Source organism: Trichomycterus rosablanca, chromosome 3 (genome assembly GCF_030014385.1).
Source record: "Trichomycterus rosablanca isolate fTriRos1 chromosome 3, fTriRos1.hap1, whole genome shotgun sequence".
In the NCBI taxonomy this organism is placed as follows: domain Eukaryota; kingdom Metazoa; phylum Chordata; class Actinopteri; order Siluriformes; family Trichomycteridae; genus Trichomycterus; species Trichomycterus rosablanca.
Window position 1 is genome coordinate 200247 of NC_085990.1, and position 16629 is coordinate 216875.

At 40.5% G+C, this 16629-nt stretch overlaps 1 protein-coding gene across 4 annotated transcripts; it reads left to right on the plus strand.

The window, feature by feature from the left end:
* The first annotated feature begins 5803 nt into the window (after nt 1–5803).
* On the plus strand, nt 5804–15452 carry rxrbb (retinoid x receptor, beta b). 4 transcript variants are annotated; one of them, XM_062992351.1, is made up of 11 exons: nt 5804–5874; nt 8244–8439; nt 8535–8676; nt 8770–8961; nt 9118–9278; nt 10193–10322; nt 10421–10517; nt 11156–11197; nt 11708–11799; nt 13081–13186; nt 13599–15452. In XM_062992351.1, exons 2-11 carry the CDS (start codon nt 8293–8295, stop codon nt 13735–13737), a joined length of 1248 nt encoding a protein of 415 aa, XP_062848421.1. In that variant the 5' UTR covers nt 5804–5874; nt 8244–8292; the 3' UTR covers nt 13738–15452. The 4 variants fall into 4 exon arrangements, with proteins under 4 accessions (XP_062848421.1, XP_062848424.1, XP_062848423.1 ...); XM_062992354.1 differs by having other exon boundaries at nt 8770–8949; XM_062992353.1 differs by lacking the exon at nt 5804–5874 and adding an exon at nt 6044–6129.
* Nucleotides 15453–16629: the final 1177 nt, after the last annotated feature.

Sequence of the window (16629 nt, forward strand, 5' to 3'; positions counted from 1 at the left end):
AAAGCAATAGTGTGATATATTTATCTTCTCTCAGAACTCAGGCACTTGTTGGCCGTGTGTGAGAGTCGCAGCTCAGCAGAATAAATAATTTAACTTCTTTATCCCCGTCGCTCAGTGAGCCTATATTAGCACTGACCATTACGTTACCATGGCAGGCCTAACACAAAAAGGTGTGGCGTGGGAATGGCTTCTGAGGGTCAGGAGTAAAGGTCAGGAGGGCAAAGGTCACCAGCAGCTGGACAGTGCAGAAGAGAAGCAGAGAGTGAGAGAGAAGCTGAAGGAGGACGCCGGCGATGAGTTAGTGACCTCAACAGGGCGTTAACATTGAACTGCGCTGGACAAAAGCTATTGATGAGGGACCTTCCAAAATCTGCTGGTGAGTGTTTAGTCCACACACTCATTGAGGATCACTGAGGACCTGCTGGTGTTTAATGGTCCATGCAGACGAACATTAAATCAAAACAGAATGTTTTCAGCATTTTACAAACATACAGAAACACAGAAACACACAAATAACTTTTACTTGTGGCTCGATGTTCTTAACGTGAATAAAATGCTGGAACGTCTCAGTGGTTACTGACTGGCAATGCCCAGGGTGGGGTGCTGTGATGGACTGGCACCCAGTACCCAAGGTTTTCCTGCCTTGCATCAAGGGTTCCCTTCTGAAATCAGACTTGCTGAGACCCTGACCAGAATAATTGAAAAAAATGGAATAAAAAACTAAAATAAGCATTTGGAAATAATAATGGAAACTAGGGTTAGGGTTAGGGATGCAGACTTAAATATTCATTCATTCAGGGTCTGTTTTACCACCACTTTATCCTGGTCAGGGTCATGATGGGTACCTGGGTGAAAGGCAGGAAACACTCCAGACAGGACAGTCCATCACAGGGTACAAACACACACAGACACAGGGAGAACATGTAAACTCCACACTGAAATGACCTCGGATCCTTAAAACTACTGAGCAACAGTAACAACATTAACTAGTTAAAAGGATAAATTACCAATAAAATAAGAAATGATTGCAAAGCATCAGTCTTATATTGTCTTATATTGTTTTATTACACTTTATCTGTAGCATAGTGTTCCACTAGAACCTTTAACCCTAACACTGCTTGACTGGTATGTAATAGAAGTGAGATTTTTATTTTACAGAGTTAGCTGAAATAAATCCTGGCTGTTCAATCAGTTAAATTGGTGTATTAATTGAAATTGGTAAACTACTGAATTATATAACCAAAGGGGCAGTTATTGTTTTTTAAATTAACTAAATAAATCAAATTATTAAATGTTTAGCATCCTCTCTTTGGTTCCTCTTGTGTAACGTTTAAATTCTGTATAATATAAATGTTAAAATTATTCAGCATAACGCAGTAACAACGGCTGTCGGAAAAGGGGGCAAATACTTTTATACTCCTGTAAATATAGAAACTTATATATGTGTGTAATAACTTCTGTGCTTCTGTTTTGATGGAGGAAGGTTTGGTGGAAACGGTGACTGGCAGAGGAGTGAAGGTAAGGTCATGGTGAAGCCCGGGTCGCTGGTTTCAGGGTCACTCCCTGGAGGTCAAGGGTGAGACGACCAAGAGAGCAAACGTGAGAACAATGTGAGTATGTAAATGTGGCCGTTTGGGTGACGAGCCATTCTGATGAAAATTTACATTCCCATATGTTCCACAGGAGCGCCGCTATTGTCCAGCAGCAATCAGATTTCTATGAGAACGTCCATGTGCACCTTCAGCCATGTGCTTCAGGAGGACAAAAGAAACTAAGAATTATCTATTAAAATGTGATGTGCACGACTTTTTAATCTGTTATATAAATAATACTGAAAAAGTCATAAATGCAACAAAAACAGAAACTATAATTTATTAATTCTTTTAAACCTTCATTTAACTGATAAGATAAGATTTCTTTATTGATCCAAGACTGACAACAGAAAAAAGTTTAATGTTCTTACTGACCAACTTAATAGATTAGAAATCTATAAATAGATTTTAAATTTGATGTCTGAAACACACAATAAAAGTTGGGACGGGTTAATAAAAATGTAAAGTTTATATAATATTAAAATTCCACAGTGAGCAGGTGAGTTGGTACCAGGTGAGGGAATCATGATCGGGTATATGATCGGGCGTGGCTCACCATCGTGTTCCAAACTTCATCAGAGAATCAATCAGTTCAAAAAGAACATTTCTCACTGCAAAACTGTAATTTAGGTGTTTCACCATCTACAGTACACAATACTGTAAAAAGTCTGGAGAAATCTTAATCCAGGTAGGGAAAGGCCAGAAACATTTGAGCCCTCAGACAGCATTGTGTCAGAAACAGTGATATGTGTATTTTGGAAAACCGTCGTCACTTAACTTAATCTGCCGCTGCGTCAAGAAATGTAGCGCCATCCAGACTGATTAAAATCCAGCATATATCAAGATGTGTGGGAGCACCAGTGCTGTTTATGCAGGTACCCATTTTTATGGAGTCTATATTTTAAAACCCTGATGAAGATGATGTTGGGTAGTATTGGGTAGTGGTTTGAAAAGTCTTTGGCCCATTTCCTGAACTCTTGGGGCATTGGGGCAGTTCTCTTGGGAGACATGTGACATGTATTCAGGCTCCACTCATCTTTTTTGATATTATGCACTGTAAAGGGTAAAAATACCCAAAATTATTGATCTCTTGTTTTTTGGCAAAGCGGCAAGCCTCAGTACTTGCTTAGTGGTTGAAGTACTGAATTACTGATCAGAAGGTTGCTGGTTTAAGCCCAGCCCCAACTCCACTGGAAAGATGTGATTTAATTGTTATGTCCTTAAATTTGTCTTGTAATATGTGTGTCCAAATTCTTTTTGAGAAGCACTAATGAACAGTGTGCAGGCATCCAGTCATTACTCTTTTTGAGAGGTAGCAGTTGGGTGCAGTAGAGATGGTGCAGGAATACCATCAGATGGCAGTGAAGATGGCACAAGAGAACTTCAGGATGGCACCGGAGATGGTTTTGGTGGAGAAAGTCAGGAAGGCTGTGATGAGATTACATTGCATTTCTACTAAGTATTCCGCCACGGTGGCTAAGTGGGTAGCACTGTCACCTCACAGTAAGAAGGTCCTGGGTTTGATCCCCAGGTGGGGTGGTCCAGGTTCTTTCTGTGTGGAGTTTGCATGTTCTCCCCGTGTCTGTGTGGGTTTCCTCTGGGTGCTCCGGTTTCCTCCCACAGTACAAAGGCGTGTAAGTGAGGTGAACTGGAGACATTAAATAGTTCATGACTGTTTGATATTAAACCTGAACTGATGAATTATGGGTAAGCAGTAACTACCTGTCCTGTCATTAAGGGAACCAAAGTGTAAAACATCACGTTATAATCCTGATAAATAAACTAACTACTAAGTATTGTTTAACTGCGAATGGGGCAAAAATAGTGGCTCCTTGTCCTGAAAAGCAAATTATATCTGTATATTGTTTTGTCTGTAAAGAATAAGAAGTGAAACAGAAACAACAACAGAGTAAATGTTAATATAATGATTTAACTGTTTGCAGAGCACGATACTGAATTCTTGTCAGCCTGGTTGATTTTAAAGCAGGACACAAAGGAAATGGTACAAACTGCAGCATGATGAGCAGCGTTTCAGTGTGGGCTTAACATCTGTGGTAAATACTGACTGGTTCAAACATGCATTACTTTTACTTTTATTGCTTTGTTTGCCCTGTATTTAGATTTATCTGTTAGTTATCTTAGCTGTATAATAATAAAATCTGTTTAATATACGTATTTATCTGTCTAACCAAAAGCAACAACAATGACTGATCAGGGTTTATTTGTCTCATACAAAGTCAGACACACACAGTACAACCAGCAGTGAAATACTTTTATAACTGTCCAGTCAACAATTATTGTATTATTTACGGTATTAATAGTTATTACTCTGTCAGAAAATGATTATTATTACAGACAAGGTGAGAGGGTGGCACGGTGGGTAGCACTGTCGCCTCACAGCAAGAAGGTCCTGGGTTTGATTCCCAGGTGGGGCAGTCTGGGTCATTTCTGTGTGGAGTTTGCATGTTCTCCCCGTGTCTGTGTGGGTTTCCTCCAGGAGCTCCGGTTTCCTCCCACAGTACAAAGACGTGTAAGAATCTTGTGTGAGCAGTAACTACCTGTCCTGTCATGAATGTAAAATACGACGTTATAATCCTAATAAATAAATAAATATAAGGTGAACATTGCAGTGAATCACAAAGGAACAAGACAAACATCTGTACAGTGTTGCTCTATACATAAATAAAATGGACATTTGCTTTTATTAGTATTTGATAAACAAACATTATAATCAGTTGAATAAGAGCTGCAGGATAGTTTCAGTTTCGTCTCTTTAACAAAAACAACAAACGGAACGTATTTCCGGTTCCGTGGCAGCGCACTCTGACGTCATAATGTGCTGAATTAGGATTAGTGTTAGGGTTAGAAACGTTTCACAACATTTCAAGTTATAAATACTTCTGTCTTTACATTTATAAACCGTGTCTGGAGCGCCAGTTTCAGAATGAAAGTATTTTTATACAGGAATGAATTTGGAATATAATTTAAACAGAACAAAATAACCAAATTCTGATGCATATTTTATTTTATTTATTTTAATTTGTGCAAAATCTTAACATGCAATATTGTAATAAGCAATAGTATAATGTGTAATATCACTGTGTGTAATAACCACTATGTGCAATTTTCATCATGTGAATATTATTATATGTAACTTTGATGTACCTATTTTAGTCCTATGTTTATATTTTTCATCTTTATTTTATATTTGCTCTCTATTTTAAATCTGTGGTGTTTTAGGATGAACCCAATAAACATAATCTCGTTTTTATGTGCACCTTAGTGTACAGTGAAATGACAATAAAACTTATCTTGAATATTAAATACAGATTAACATGGATTTACAAATAACTGCTTTTTATGATCTGCTTTTTACAGTTCTGTTTAACGATTATTAAACGTTTTATTTTATAAGTTATATAAGTGTTTAAGTACAAGTTATATATAAGTTATAAGTGTTTATAAGTGTTTAAGTATAAGTTATATATACTGTATATAAGTTATAAGTTATTGTAAGTGTTTAAGTATAAGTTATATATAAGTTATTATAAGTGTTTATAAGTGTTTAAGTATAAGTTATATATACTGTATATAAGTTATAAGTTATTGTAAGTGTTTAAGTATAAGTTATATATAAGTTATATATAAGTTATAAGTTATTGTAAGTGTTTAAGTATAAGTTGTATATAAGTTATAAGTGTTTATAAGTGATTAAGTATAAGTTATATATAAGTTATATATAAGTTATAAGTTATTGTAAGTGTTTAAGTATAAGTTGTATATAAGTTATAAGTGTTTATAAGTGATTAAGTATAAGTTATATATAAGTTATATATAAGTTATAAGTTATTGTAAGTGTTTAAGTATAAGTTGTATATAAGTTATAAGTGTTTATAAGTGATTAAGTATAAGTTATATATAAGTTATATATAAGTTATAAGTTATTGTAAGTGTTTAAGTATAAGTTGTATATAAGTTATAAGTGTTTATAAGTGATTAAGTATAAGTTATATATAAGTTATATATAAGTTATAAGTGTTTATAAGTGATTAAGTATAAGTTATATATAAGTTATATATAAGTTATAAGTGTTTATAAGTGATTAAGTATAAGTTATATATAAGTTATATATAAGTTATAAGTGTTTATAAGTGTTTTGTGCTGTTTGTGCTTGTACGCGTTGTTATGGTTTGAGTGCACTGACACACTCTGGCCACCAGGCGGCTCACTGACGCGCTCCGTGTCCGGATGCTAAACACTGGAGCTTCTTATTGCGTATTTGGTAAATTGACGCTTTTTATCGTTTATTTCTGGGTTTTTGCGCGTTTGTTGTGAGATGTTGGTGAATATTGAGTAAATGCGCGGAGATTTGTCGGGTAAACACGCAGTTCTTGGTGCCAGCGCTGCTCGGGTCGCGGTGGCTGCAGGGCTCGGGTAACGCGTTGCTAGGGAGGCGAGTGTGCTGATGGCGTGTGTGAGGGCTAACGTTTTATTTACTTTAATTCATATTTAAAAACCAAAGCTCGGAATATAGAAGGTGTGTATATATATATATAATATATATACACATATATACATATATATATATATATATATATATATATATAAATACTGCGTGTGGTGCTTCGTGTGCATCATTATTAGCAGCTGAATCGGGTTTGATAGTAAAATAATGCTAACTAGCTTTGCTCTGTTTGGCTACGATCCAGACCCGTATACCGGCGTACTAACTAGTCTGACACATTAGTACTTACCAGATAATCTCACTAGTGTTTAGACTCACTATCTAGCAGGTTAGTGTGTATTTGAGACGGTGTTTATGTGGCTGGCCTGGTTAGCCAGTCCAAACTAACAACATCCACGTTATATGCTAGCGAACTGTTAGCTACCAGCAAACTGGGTAAAATTTTCACTTATAGCTCACAGATAATGTATTTTTCTGTAAGTTAAGTCTGTATTTGGTTAAACTGTGTATAAAAGTGCTGTTCTAGGTATTAAACAGAAGTTTTAAACGGGTGAGAGTGAGTTTGGATGAGCAGGCCTCTCCGGCCATGTTTGTTTACATTTCTCCTCCATAACGCGCTTAGTGAGCGGACTGGATCTAACATGTACACAATGTTCTAATCACCTTTCATTACCTTTCATTAACATTCATACATCAAAAACTAACACTGTACGATCGGATTAAAGTTATTTATTGTTATTATACACAACAGCATGTGAGAAATACTGTTTCTGATTTTTTATCAGTTTAAGAATCTGTGCTGCTGTTTACTCCGATATAGTAACGATTGTACAAACTACTGCTTTTATATCAGATCAGTTATTATCTCTTATATAAGCTAAATATCTGCTTATATTGATTGTACAAGTAGGATGAAATTGTAATTGATTTCTATCACATTATATAACCGAACATTATAGTATTAAAATAACTACCAGTTGGTCACTATTAAACAATAATTATTGAGTTTAACAGGTTATTTTAATTGTTATAATGGAACATCACTAAGAAAACAATATACTTTTAAAGAACACAAGCTTAGAAATCAGCATTTGCTTCTATTGATTGATTTGAACCCTTTCGTGATCTCCACCAGTCTTTCAAATCATTGAAACACAACACTGAAGCAGATCAGCTTCGTTTTTTGGCTTGTGATTAAACATCTTCCTCCTGATCACATTCCAGATGTTTTCAGTGGGGCTCAGGTCAGAGATTTGGGTCTTAATCTGATGCTCTTCCATTCACACCTTGGTTGACCCAGCTGTGTGGCATGGAGCATTTCCTGCTGAAAAAAATAAGCAATCTTCAGTGTTTGGAACATTATCAGAGCAGGCTTTTGAATAGATTGGCTGGAGTGGTCCCTGACCCTGTGTTCACACCGGAAGCAATGCGACTGATGTTTTTTGGCGACAAGAGGCAATAGGAACATTGACATCATAAAGTTGGCGGAGTTGGTAACAGTACAAAGTTGAGTAAATTGGGAGTGAAGTGATGTGGAGATTACCAATAGGAATTGAGCAGAGCAGTAAACAATACACTTCTTTTTTGGTTCCTAGATAATCACTCCTACTAGAGATGGAAGAGAAATTCACTGTTGTGGCGTCCACAAACTTCCACAAACAGACGCAGCAACCACATAAACAAACACAGTTTACTTGTCTTAATGTCTTTAGTGGGAACACGTCTGATTCTGGTCCGATAGTTTTTTTCTGTGTGTTCTGTAGATACCAGCAAGGAAAGTACGCTGTACCGTCATGGCTTTAGCTTGTTTTTTTGGCCTGGAGGCATTAAAACCACGGCACAGTTTAGCTCGAGATTAGAAATGGCCACAGGTGATGATAATGCTGCCCGTGTGAACGCAGGACGATGAGCGAACAGCAATTTGGGCTGCCGGTGTGAACGCAGGGTTCATGTTTCCTAGAGCTGGATGTCTTATTGGCCCATTTCTGACATTGCTCGCATATTTTTTATCTTGCATAAATAAGAAACATGTTTTGGATTTTTAAACGTTTCCATTGTGTTTACTTGTTGGAGAAGCATGTATTTCATTTTACAGTTTAATTGTCTGCTTATCTCGATCTTATGATCAGCCCGTTTTAGATTCAGTACGGCTCATGTTCATCAGATTCTCTCTCCTCTGTGTGCAGTGCTGAAGTCCGGTCTTCTCCTCTTGGTTGATCAGTTCGGCTTGCATCTATGAATTCGTTGGTGCCCACCACCTCAGCTGTCAGTAGCCCTGTTAGCTCGCTGGATTCTCCTCTGTCGGTCATCAGCTCATCCACTGGCTCTCCTGGGCTGCCTGTAACTCCGTCGATGGGTTACGGACCCCTCAGTAACCCACAGGTAGGCAGAAATGCTTTATTGGGATTGGTTTTGGACAAAACGAATGAATTAGTGTTTAAATTCTATAATCTTTCTCACCTTTTTTCTACCTATAGATTCATTCCTCCATGTCTGAACTGCACACTGTTAGCAGCTCTGATGATGTGAAGCCACCCTTTGCCCTGAAGTCTCCGGGTGGCACAGGACCAATGCTGTCCCAAAAACGACTCTGTGCCATATGTGGCGACCGCTCCTCGGGTAAGTGCTCGGGTAACGTGGGACGAACCGGCTAACTCATGATTTTGAAGGTATTTTTTTGTAATTTCACGCGTGTCTGGTTCTCCTCCTCAGGGAAGCACTACGGTGTTTACAGCTGTGAGGGCTGCAAGGGCTTTTTTAAGCGCACAGTCAGGAAGGACCTGAGCTACATCTGCAGAGACAGTAAAGAGTGTCTCGTGGACAAGCGCCAACGCAATCGCTGCCAGTACTGCCGCTACCAGAAGTGCCTGGCCATGGGCATGAAGAGAGAGGGTATATATTTATGTAATTATTTATTCTCTTATCAAAGAAATTCTCAGGAAGACTCGACAGCTTAATGCCATCATCTTGTGGATATGATGAATTTATGATAGACATTTTATTGGGGTTTGTTCTTTGTTAAAGGCAGTGTTATATGTTCTTATCCGTTTCTCCTCTCAGCTGTTCAGGAGGAGCGTCAGAGGAATAAGGAGCGCGAGGGCGAGTACGACTTCAACACTGCAGCCAACGAGGATATGCCCGTGGAGAAGATACTGGAGGCCGAGACAGCCGTGGAGCACAAGACGGAGCTTCACTCTGCTGGCAGCTCTGGCACCGGCGCGGTGAGTGATCTGGATCAGTGGCACTGACATGCTGCCATGCATCATACTGCCATGCATGCATCATACTGCCATGCATGCTTCATACTGCCATGCATGCATCATACTGCCATGCATCATACTGCCATGCATGCATCATACTGCCATGCATGCATCATACTGCCATGCATCATACTGCCATGCATGCATCATACTGTCATGCATCATACTGCCATGCATGCATCATACTGCCATGCATGCATCATACTGCCATGCATCATACTGCCATGCATGCTTTATACTGCCATGCATCATACTGCCATGCATGCTTCATACTGCCATGCATGCTTCATACTGCCATGCATCATACTGCCATGCATGCATCATACTGCCATGCATCATACTGCCATGCATGCATCATACTGCCATGCATGCATCATACTGCCATGCTTCATACTGCCATGCATCATTCTGCCATGCATCATACTGCCATGCATGCAGCATACTGCCATGCAGCATACTGCCATGCATGCATCATACTGCCATGCATCATACTGCCATGCATGCATCATACTGCCATGCATCATACTGTCATGCATGCATCATACTGCCATGCAGCATACTGCCATGCATCATACTGCCATGCATGCTTCATACTGCCATGCATGCATCATACTGCCATGCATGCTTTATACTGCCATGCATCATACTGCCATGCATGCTTCATACTGCCATGCATCATACTGCCATGCATCATACTGCCATGCATGCTTTATACTGCCATGCATCATACTGCCATTGTTTATACAGTTGTTTATAATTAGGTGGGGGAACATTTTTAAGAGAAGTAGTTCATTGTTCATTGTTATTATTTAGAGTGAAATAGTTTAGGGATGTGCACCCAGTAACCCTGACTGTTGTGTTCTTGTGTTGTTTAGCACCTCGACCCGGTCACTAATATCTGCCAGGCAGCTGATAAGCAGCTCTTTGGTTTGGTGGAGTGGGCCAAACGTATCCCACACTTCTCTGAGCTCCCGCTGGATGACCAGGTCATTCTGCTGCGTGCAGGTAGGAGCCCTCACTGAAGCACTAAATCAGACCTCTGGAACCCTGATTAGAGTTTAGGTTCAGTGATGTGAGCTGCAAATTCTGTTTCTGCGTCTCAGGCTGGAATGAGCTGCTGATCGCTTCACTGTCTCATCGCTCCATTGCTGTAGATGATGGACTGCTGCTGGCTACAGGCCTGCACGTGCACAGAGACAGGTAACACCAACACTACACACACTCCCCCATACATATATACAGCGCTACCTTAAAACTGGACCTCAGTCGGTTCTGGGAGTGGTGTTGAGTTTTAAAGACGTTGAGTTTCGAGGTATTTTTTCCCATAAGGATGTTTGGAGAACCTGTTAATGCGTCCATGGTCCCGTGGAGCTGCAGATATTTTAGTCTCATGTAAAATAATGAGGTTGTTTTTGACACTTTAACACTGAAAATAACACAAATATAATATAAACACACTGAAATACAATTACTAACAGTTACACATCAATAAAAATACAATAAAAGCTGCACTTTAGTTTTACTTCTTTATTGTTTCCTGATACTTCTTAATGGTGGAGATGCTTGATGTTGGAATACCGTATTCCCTTCAGCACCGGCGCATTCACACGAGAAGTGATAAAACCGCTTCTGCTTTTCTCGCTGTGCCGTTATTTCCTATGAAGTGTGACGGCGGTAATTATTTTGAATTTATTCAATGTCGATACTGTATGAGAAACCACAATGCAATTCATGCGCCGCACTGTTATGTGCTGTAGACAGAATATAGCGCCCCCTATCTGAGTAGCAGAGATACACACACTAACACTGCCTCTAATTCTGTGTTTCTGTTTTCACAGGGAGAGTACACGCAGTCCTGAGGTCAGGGCCATATTCGACAGGTAACCGTCAGTGAATGTTTATTTATTTACTGAGAACTGCAAGTATTTTCTGTAGGCACTAATTACCTGGAGGAAATGTGGGAATTAGAACCCACCACAGCACACACACACACACACACACACACACACACACACACACACACTTTCTAAGGTATATATATTTTGTACATTCATTGGCTGTTGAAAGCTACATTCACCAGATAGATGCACTTTGGTTATACAGTTACTGACACTGTCTGCTGTTCTGTACACATGGTCCCCCCCCTACTAACCCATCAATGTGATGGGAACCCTATCAGGCCCCACTGAGCAGGTATTATTTGGATGCTGACATTCCTGCAGACACCCTGTAAGGCTCCAGCCCAAAAACCCAAAACCCCACTGTGGCTGCTTGATGACATGAACTTGGGTGTAACCTGCAGCTCATACGTGTGCTGGACTGAGATCCAGAATCACTGTTACATGCGTCATGTGTTCACTGTCGAATACTGTTTCTCTCTGTGATTGCAGGGTTCTGACTGAGCTGGTAAATAAGATGAGAGACATGCAGATGGATAAGACGGAGCTGGGCTGTCTGAGATCCATCATCCTCTTCAACCCAGGTACAGTCATTACATCCCAGTATAAAATTGACCTACCCTTTCATAACCATTGTGTAAACACAGCGTAAAACATCTAAATAGGTGTAGCCTAGTGGTTAAGGTGCTGGAATAGTAATCAAAAGGTTGCTGGTTCAAGCCCCACAACTGCCGGGTTGCCACTGTTGGGCCCTTAAACAAGGCTCTTAACCCTCAATTGCTTAGACTGTTTACTGTCACAGTACTGTGAGTCGCTTTGGATAAAAGTGTAAATGTAAGTCTAAATACATATATGCACCGATCAGCCATAACATTAAAACCACCTCCTTGTTTCTACACTCACTGTCCATTATATCAGCTCCACTTACCATATAGAAGCACTCTGTAGTTCTACAATTACTGACTGTAGTCCATCTGTTTCTCTACATGCTTTGTTACCCCCTTTCACGCTGTTCTTCAATGGTCAGGACCCCCACAGGACCCCCACAGAGCAGGTATTATTTAGGTGGTGGATGATTCTCAGCACTGCAGTGACACTGACATGGTGCTGGTGTGTTAGTGTGTGTTGTGCTGGTATGAGTGGATCAGACACAGCAGCGCTGCTGGAGTTTTTAAACACCGTGTCCACTCACTGTCCACTCTATTAGACACTCCTACCTGGTCGGTCCACCTTGTAGATGTAAAGTCAGAGACGATCGCTCATCTATCGCTGCTGTTTGAGTCGCTCATCTTCTAGACCTTCATCAGTGGTCACAGGACGCTGCCCACGGGGCGCTGTCGGCTGGATGTTTTTGGTCGGTGGACGATTCTCAGTCCAGCAGTGACAGTGAGGTGTTTAAAAACTCCAGCAGCACTGCTGTGTCTGATCCACTCATACCAGCACAACACACACTAACACACCACCACCATGTCAGTGTCACTGCAGTGCTGAGAATCATCCAGCACCTAAATAATACCTGCTCTGTGGTGGTCCTGTGGGGGTCCTGACCATTGAAGAACAGGGTGAAAGGGGGTAACAAAGCATGTAGAGAAACAGATGAACTACAGTCAGTAATTGTAGAACTACAAAGTGCTTCTATATGGTAAGTGGAGCTGATAACATGGACAGTGAGTGTAGAAACAAGGAGGTGGTTTTAATGTTATGGCTGATCAGTGTATATAAGAATTAAACTGTTAAAACAGGGCGGTCGATAAGGTAACAGTAAACTATTTATAGCTAAATTATCACCACGTCTTCGTACCTCATAGCTGGTATTTTTAACACGTGTTAACATGTTTATTTATTTTTGGGGGTTTTGTTTTTAGATGCTAAAGGTCTCACCAACACCAGTGAGGTGGAGCTGCTGAGAGAGCGAGTGTACGCGTCCCTGGAGTCTTACTGCAGACAGAAATACCCCGAGCAGCAGGGCAGGTAAACATTTAGGGAACATGATGGACTTTGATAAAGGAAACAGACACTTTCAATATCCACCCAATCTAGTCATATCCAATTCCCAGATGGTATTTCCCCTCTACTGCTGCAGACCTCCACTCCTGACCGAGGAGGGTCATGACTAACACACGCCCCCTCCGACACGTGTGCAGCACCAGGGTTCATACAGAGATCTGTATCGCGTTATCCCCGTCTCTGTGCAGCGCCATGGATCAGCCAGCAGAGGGCGTAACTGCTGCAGTTATGAGGATGGTATGACTCCGCCGGAGGGGATTCCTCATCACTGAGGCAGTCACGCCCTCTGCTGGCTGATCGATGGCGCTGCACGGAGACCCTCGGACGAGCCGATCGCTGTCGTGTTTGTTCATTACCCCTCTTTCCGTTCCTGTAGATTTGCGAAGCTGCTCCTCAGGCTCCCCGCACTGCGCTCCATCGGCCTGAAGTGTCTGGAGCATCTCTTCTTCTTCAAGCTGATCGGAGACACCCCCATCGAGACGTTCCTGATGGAGATGCTGGAGACTTCCCACTGAGCTCTCACCCCGAGTGTGTGTGGGTGTGGGTGTGGGTGTGGGTGGGGCTGGAGACGTCATCACTGTGACTGCACTTTTCAATCTCAGGGGAACTTGAGCTGATGGGCGGCAGCCTCCAGTCTGAGCTTCACTCTCTCGCAAAACAAAGTGGAAAAGACTCAGACTCGCCATGAACTGAACCGTTGGTGCTATAATCGAGTCAGACATCTTGAATTCTTGAGGATTTTTATTATGATGATGTTCTTTTTTTAATTTTGGAACCTTCAGTTCTATTACTAGCTTACGTAAGTGGGATTTACATTTTGATAAAAAAAACAAACCTTTGAATCTTGTGGATGTTGAGCTTTATTGTAAACGTTCTCCTTCATCTCTTCAGTCTCGCTTTGCTTTAAATCCTCGAGTGAATAATTTATTCAGCCCGGCCCTTAAAGGACTGGTGAGATCAACATCCGGATCGGCAGTTTAAAAACTGTTCAGTCACTGTTCCACTCACGCTGGTTAGTCTGGTTATCGTACGCAGAGAAACGCAGGATCACGTTGAGACGTGTGAGGAGAATCTCCTGCTGTTCGCTGAATGATTCCAGAGAAGTGATGTCTCGATATCGTGGGTCTTAGAGACCCGTCGTTACATCCATGATTCGTTTGTACTGTTTTTAATTTCCCTTCTTCAGCTTTGATTGGTTTGGAATGATTAGGTCGTGACCCGGATGCTCGTGCGTCATGTGTTTAAGGTCGAGCTGGTGGTGACGTTGCTTCTTCTCTCCAGTAATCGTTCATTTCCTGATACGTACCTGATCTATCATGTATTACATCACTATATAACATGAGTTATGATTCCTTACATAAACTGCTCTATAACAGTTCAAATATCAAACATTTGACCAAAATGGGGTCAGATTTCTGTACGCTTCGCTGTTTGATGTTATATCCCTACCAGCACACATTTTCTTTCATAAGCTGAATATTAGCAAACGTTATACTAAACTATTTCAGTGCCGCGCGTGCTTCTTCATACTCTGATTTATTTTACTGTTGTTATTATTTTAAAAATGAAATATCTTTTAAATGGAGTTACTTACTAGTACTGTTCGTTTATTTTTGTTCAGGGACGTTGGAACGCGCTCACTAAAGAATAGAAATCGATCTACGTTTATATTTCACTGCTTTATCATCGTGTTTATTCATGTGTACATCTAAAATAGGAAGAAAAAAGAAAAAAAAACTTTAGTTTGCACCGGATTTACTATGAATCCCAGTCTGCTGACTCTCTCCTGGTTCTGCTGAGACTCCTCTCAGACTCTCCTGATTTCTCTGACTCTCTCTCCTCTTTTTCGGTGATGTGCTTCTTGCTTTTATTTTTCTGAACACGTTTAGGTTTGTAATCTCGCTGATTTTTCTAAACGCTTCGCTGTCGTATTCGAGTCCATGCCAACAGCTTTGGGGACAAAGACCACAGAGACGTTAAAAATGCAAGTTCCCTTTTTTGGCATAAATGTGTTTACTGCTTGTCGGGGTTGTTTTGTATGGTCCTTGTAAAACCACCATCTTTACTGCATTAGACATGTTTGTGTCTGCCATTGCACTAAATTTGTCCTACAAGAATGATTGTAATAACCCTCCATTAGGTTCTGTGTTGTCACGGCTCTTTTTAGACGAGCTGGATGAGTGTGAGTGAACCACATGGACACGACCCTAAATAAAAGCTGGTGATATCAGAGCGTGTGTGGAATTAACTTCATCACGGGACTGGGGTACGAGGGTCGGGGCATTAAAGGCCGTTTTTTATTTAATGTTTTGACTTGCCAGTGTCATTGTACGTAGTTTGTAAGTAGAAACATGTTTATAATTGATGCTGTAACAGACTCCAGAATAAGAGTGAAAAGTTGATGGAGTGTTTACACAGGTTCCACAGTGAGCGGGTGAGTTGGTACCGGGTGAGGGAATCATGATCGGGTATAAAAGGATCCACCTGGATCAGGATCAGTCTGTACAAGCAATGATGGGGCGTGGCTCACCACTGTGTTCCAAACCTCAAGAGAGAATCAATCAATTAAAAAAGAACGTTTTTTACTGCATGATTATAAATAATTTTGTCTTTCACTATCTACTGTACATAATATTGTGAAAAGATTCATGGAATCTGGAGAGTCTCTGTTGAGCAGCTGAATCTCGTATCGAGCAAGAACGGAGAAAAATTCCACTCACAAACCTGCAACCATTAGTGTCCTCAGTTCCTCACGCATTAAACAGTAGAAATGAATAGGAACACTGATGGAACACAGGGGGGAACACACGCCCCTGTCCTGACTTTACTGGAGTCTGTTACAGCATCAAATTTTAAACGTGTTTCTATTTACAAACTAGAATGAAGTTGATCAGTGAAACATTATAAATCTTTCTACTTTTATTAGTTAAATAAAGACTGAAGAGAATTAAAACATCACATTCTTTTTACTACATTGAGCTAAATCAGGGTTATTACAGATATGAAATTGCCTCGAGGTATGAATGTGTGTGTATCTGCCCTGTGTTGGACTGGCCATGTGTCCGGAGTGTTTCCTGCCTTTCGCTCAGTGAAATGGACCCACCGCGACCCTGAATATGATAAAACGATGGTAAAACAATGAATGAATGAATGATGATGGAAGAGCTGTTACAGCAGATGACCAGCAGGTGTCAGTATCACACCGTTCGAACTGTCCGAATCCAGTCCAGGACCGACGGGAGTCACCAGAGTCGGTTCAGTGAATCGATTCTATAACTCGTAGTCTCAGAAACCCGATTTTAAAAAGCTTTATAGGGCAAACTTAAATATCACAAACTGCAAAATAAACCATTTAAAATAAACTTACTTTTTGATTGGTTTTATTTTATGTATATATATATATTTAT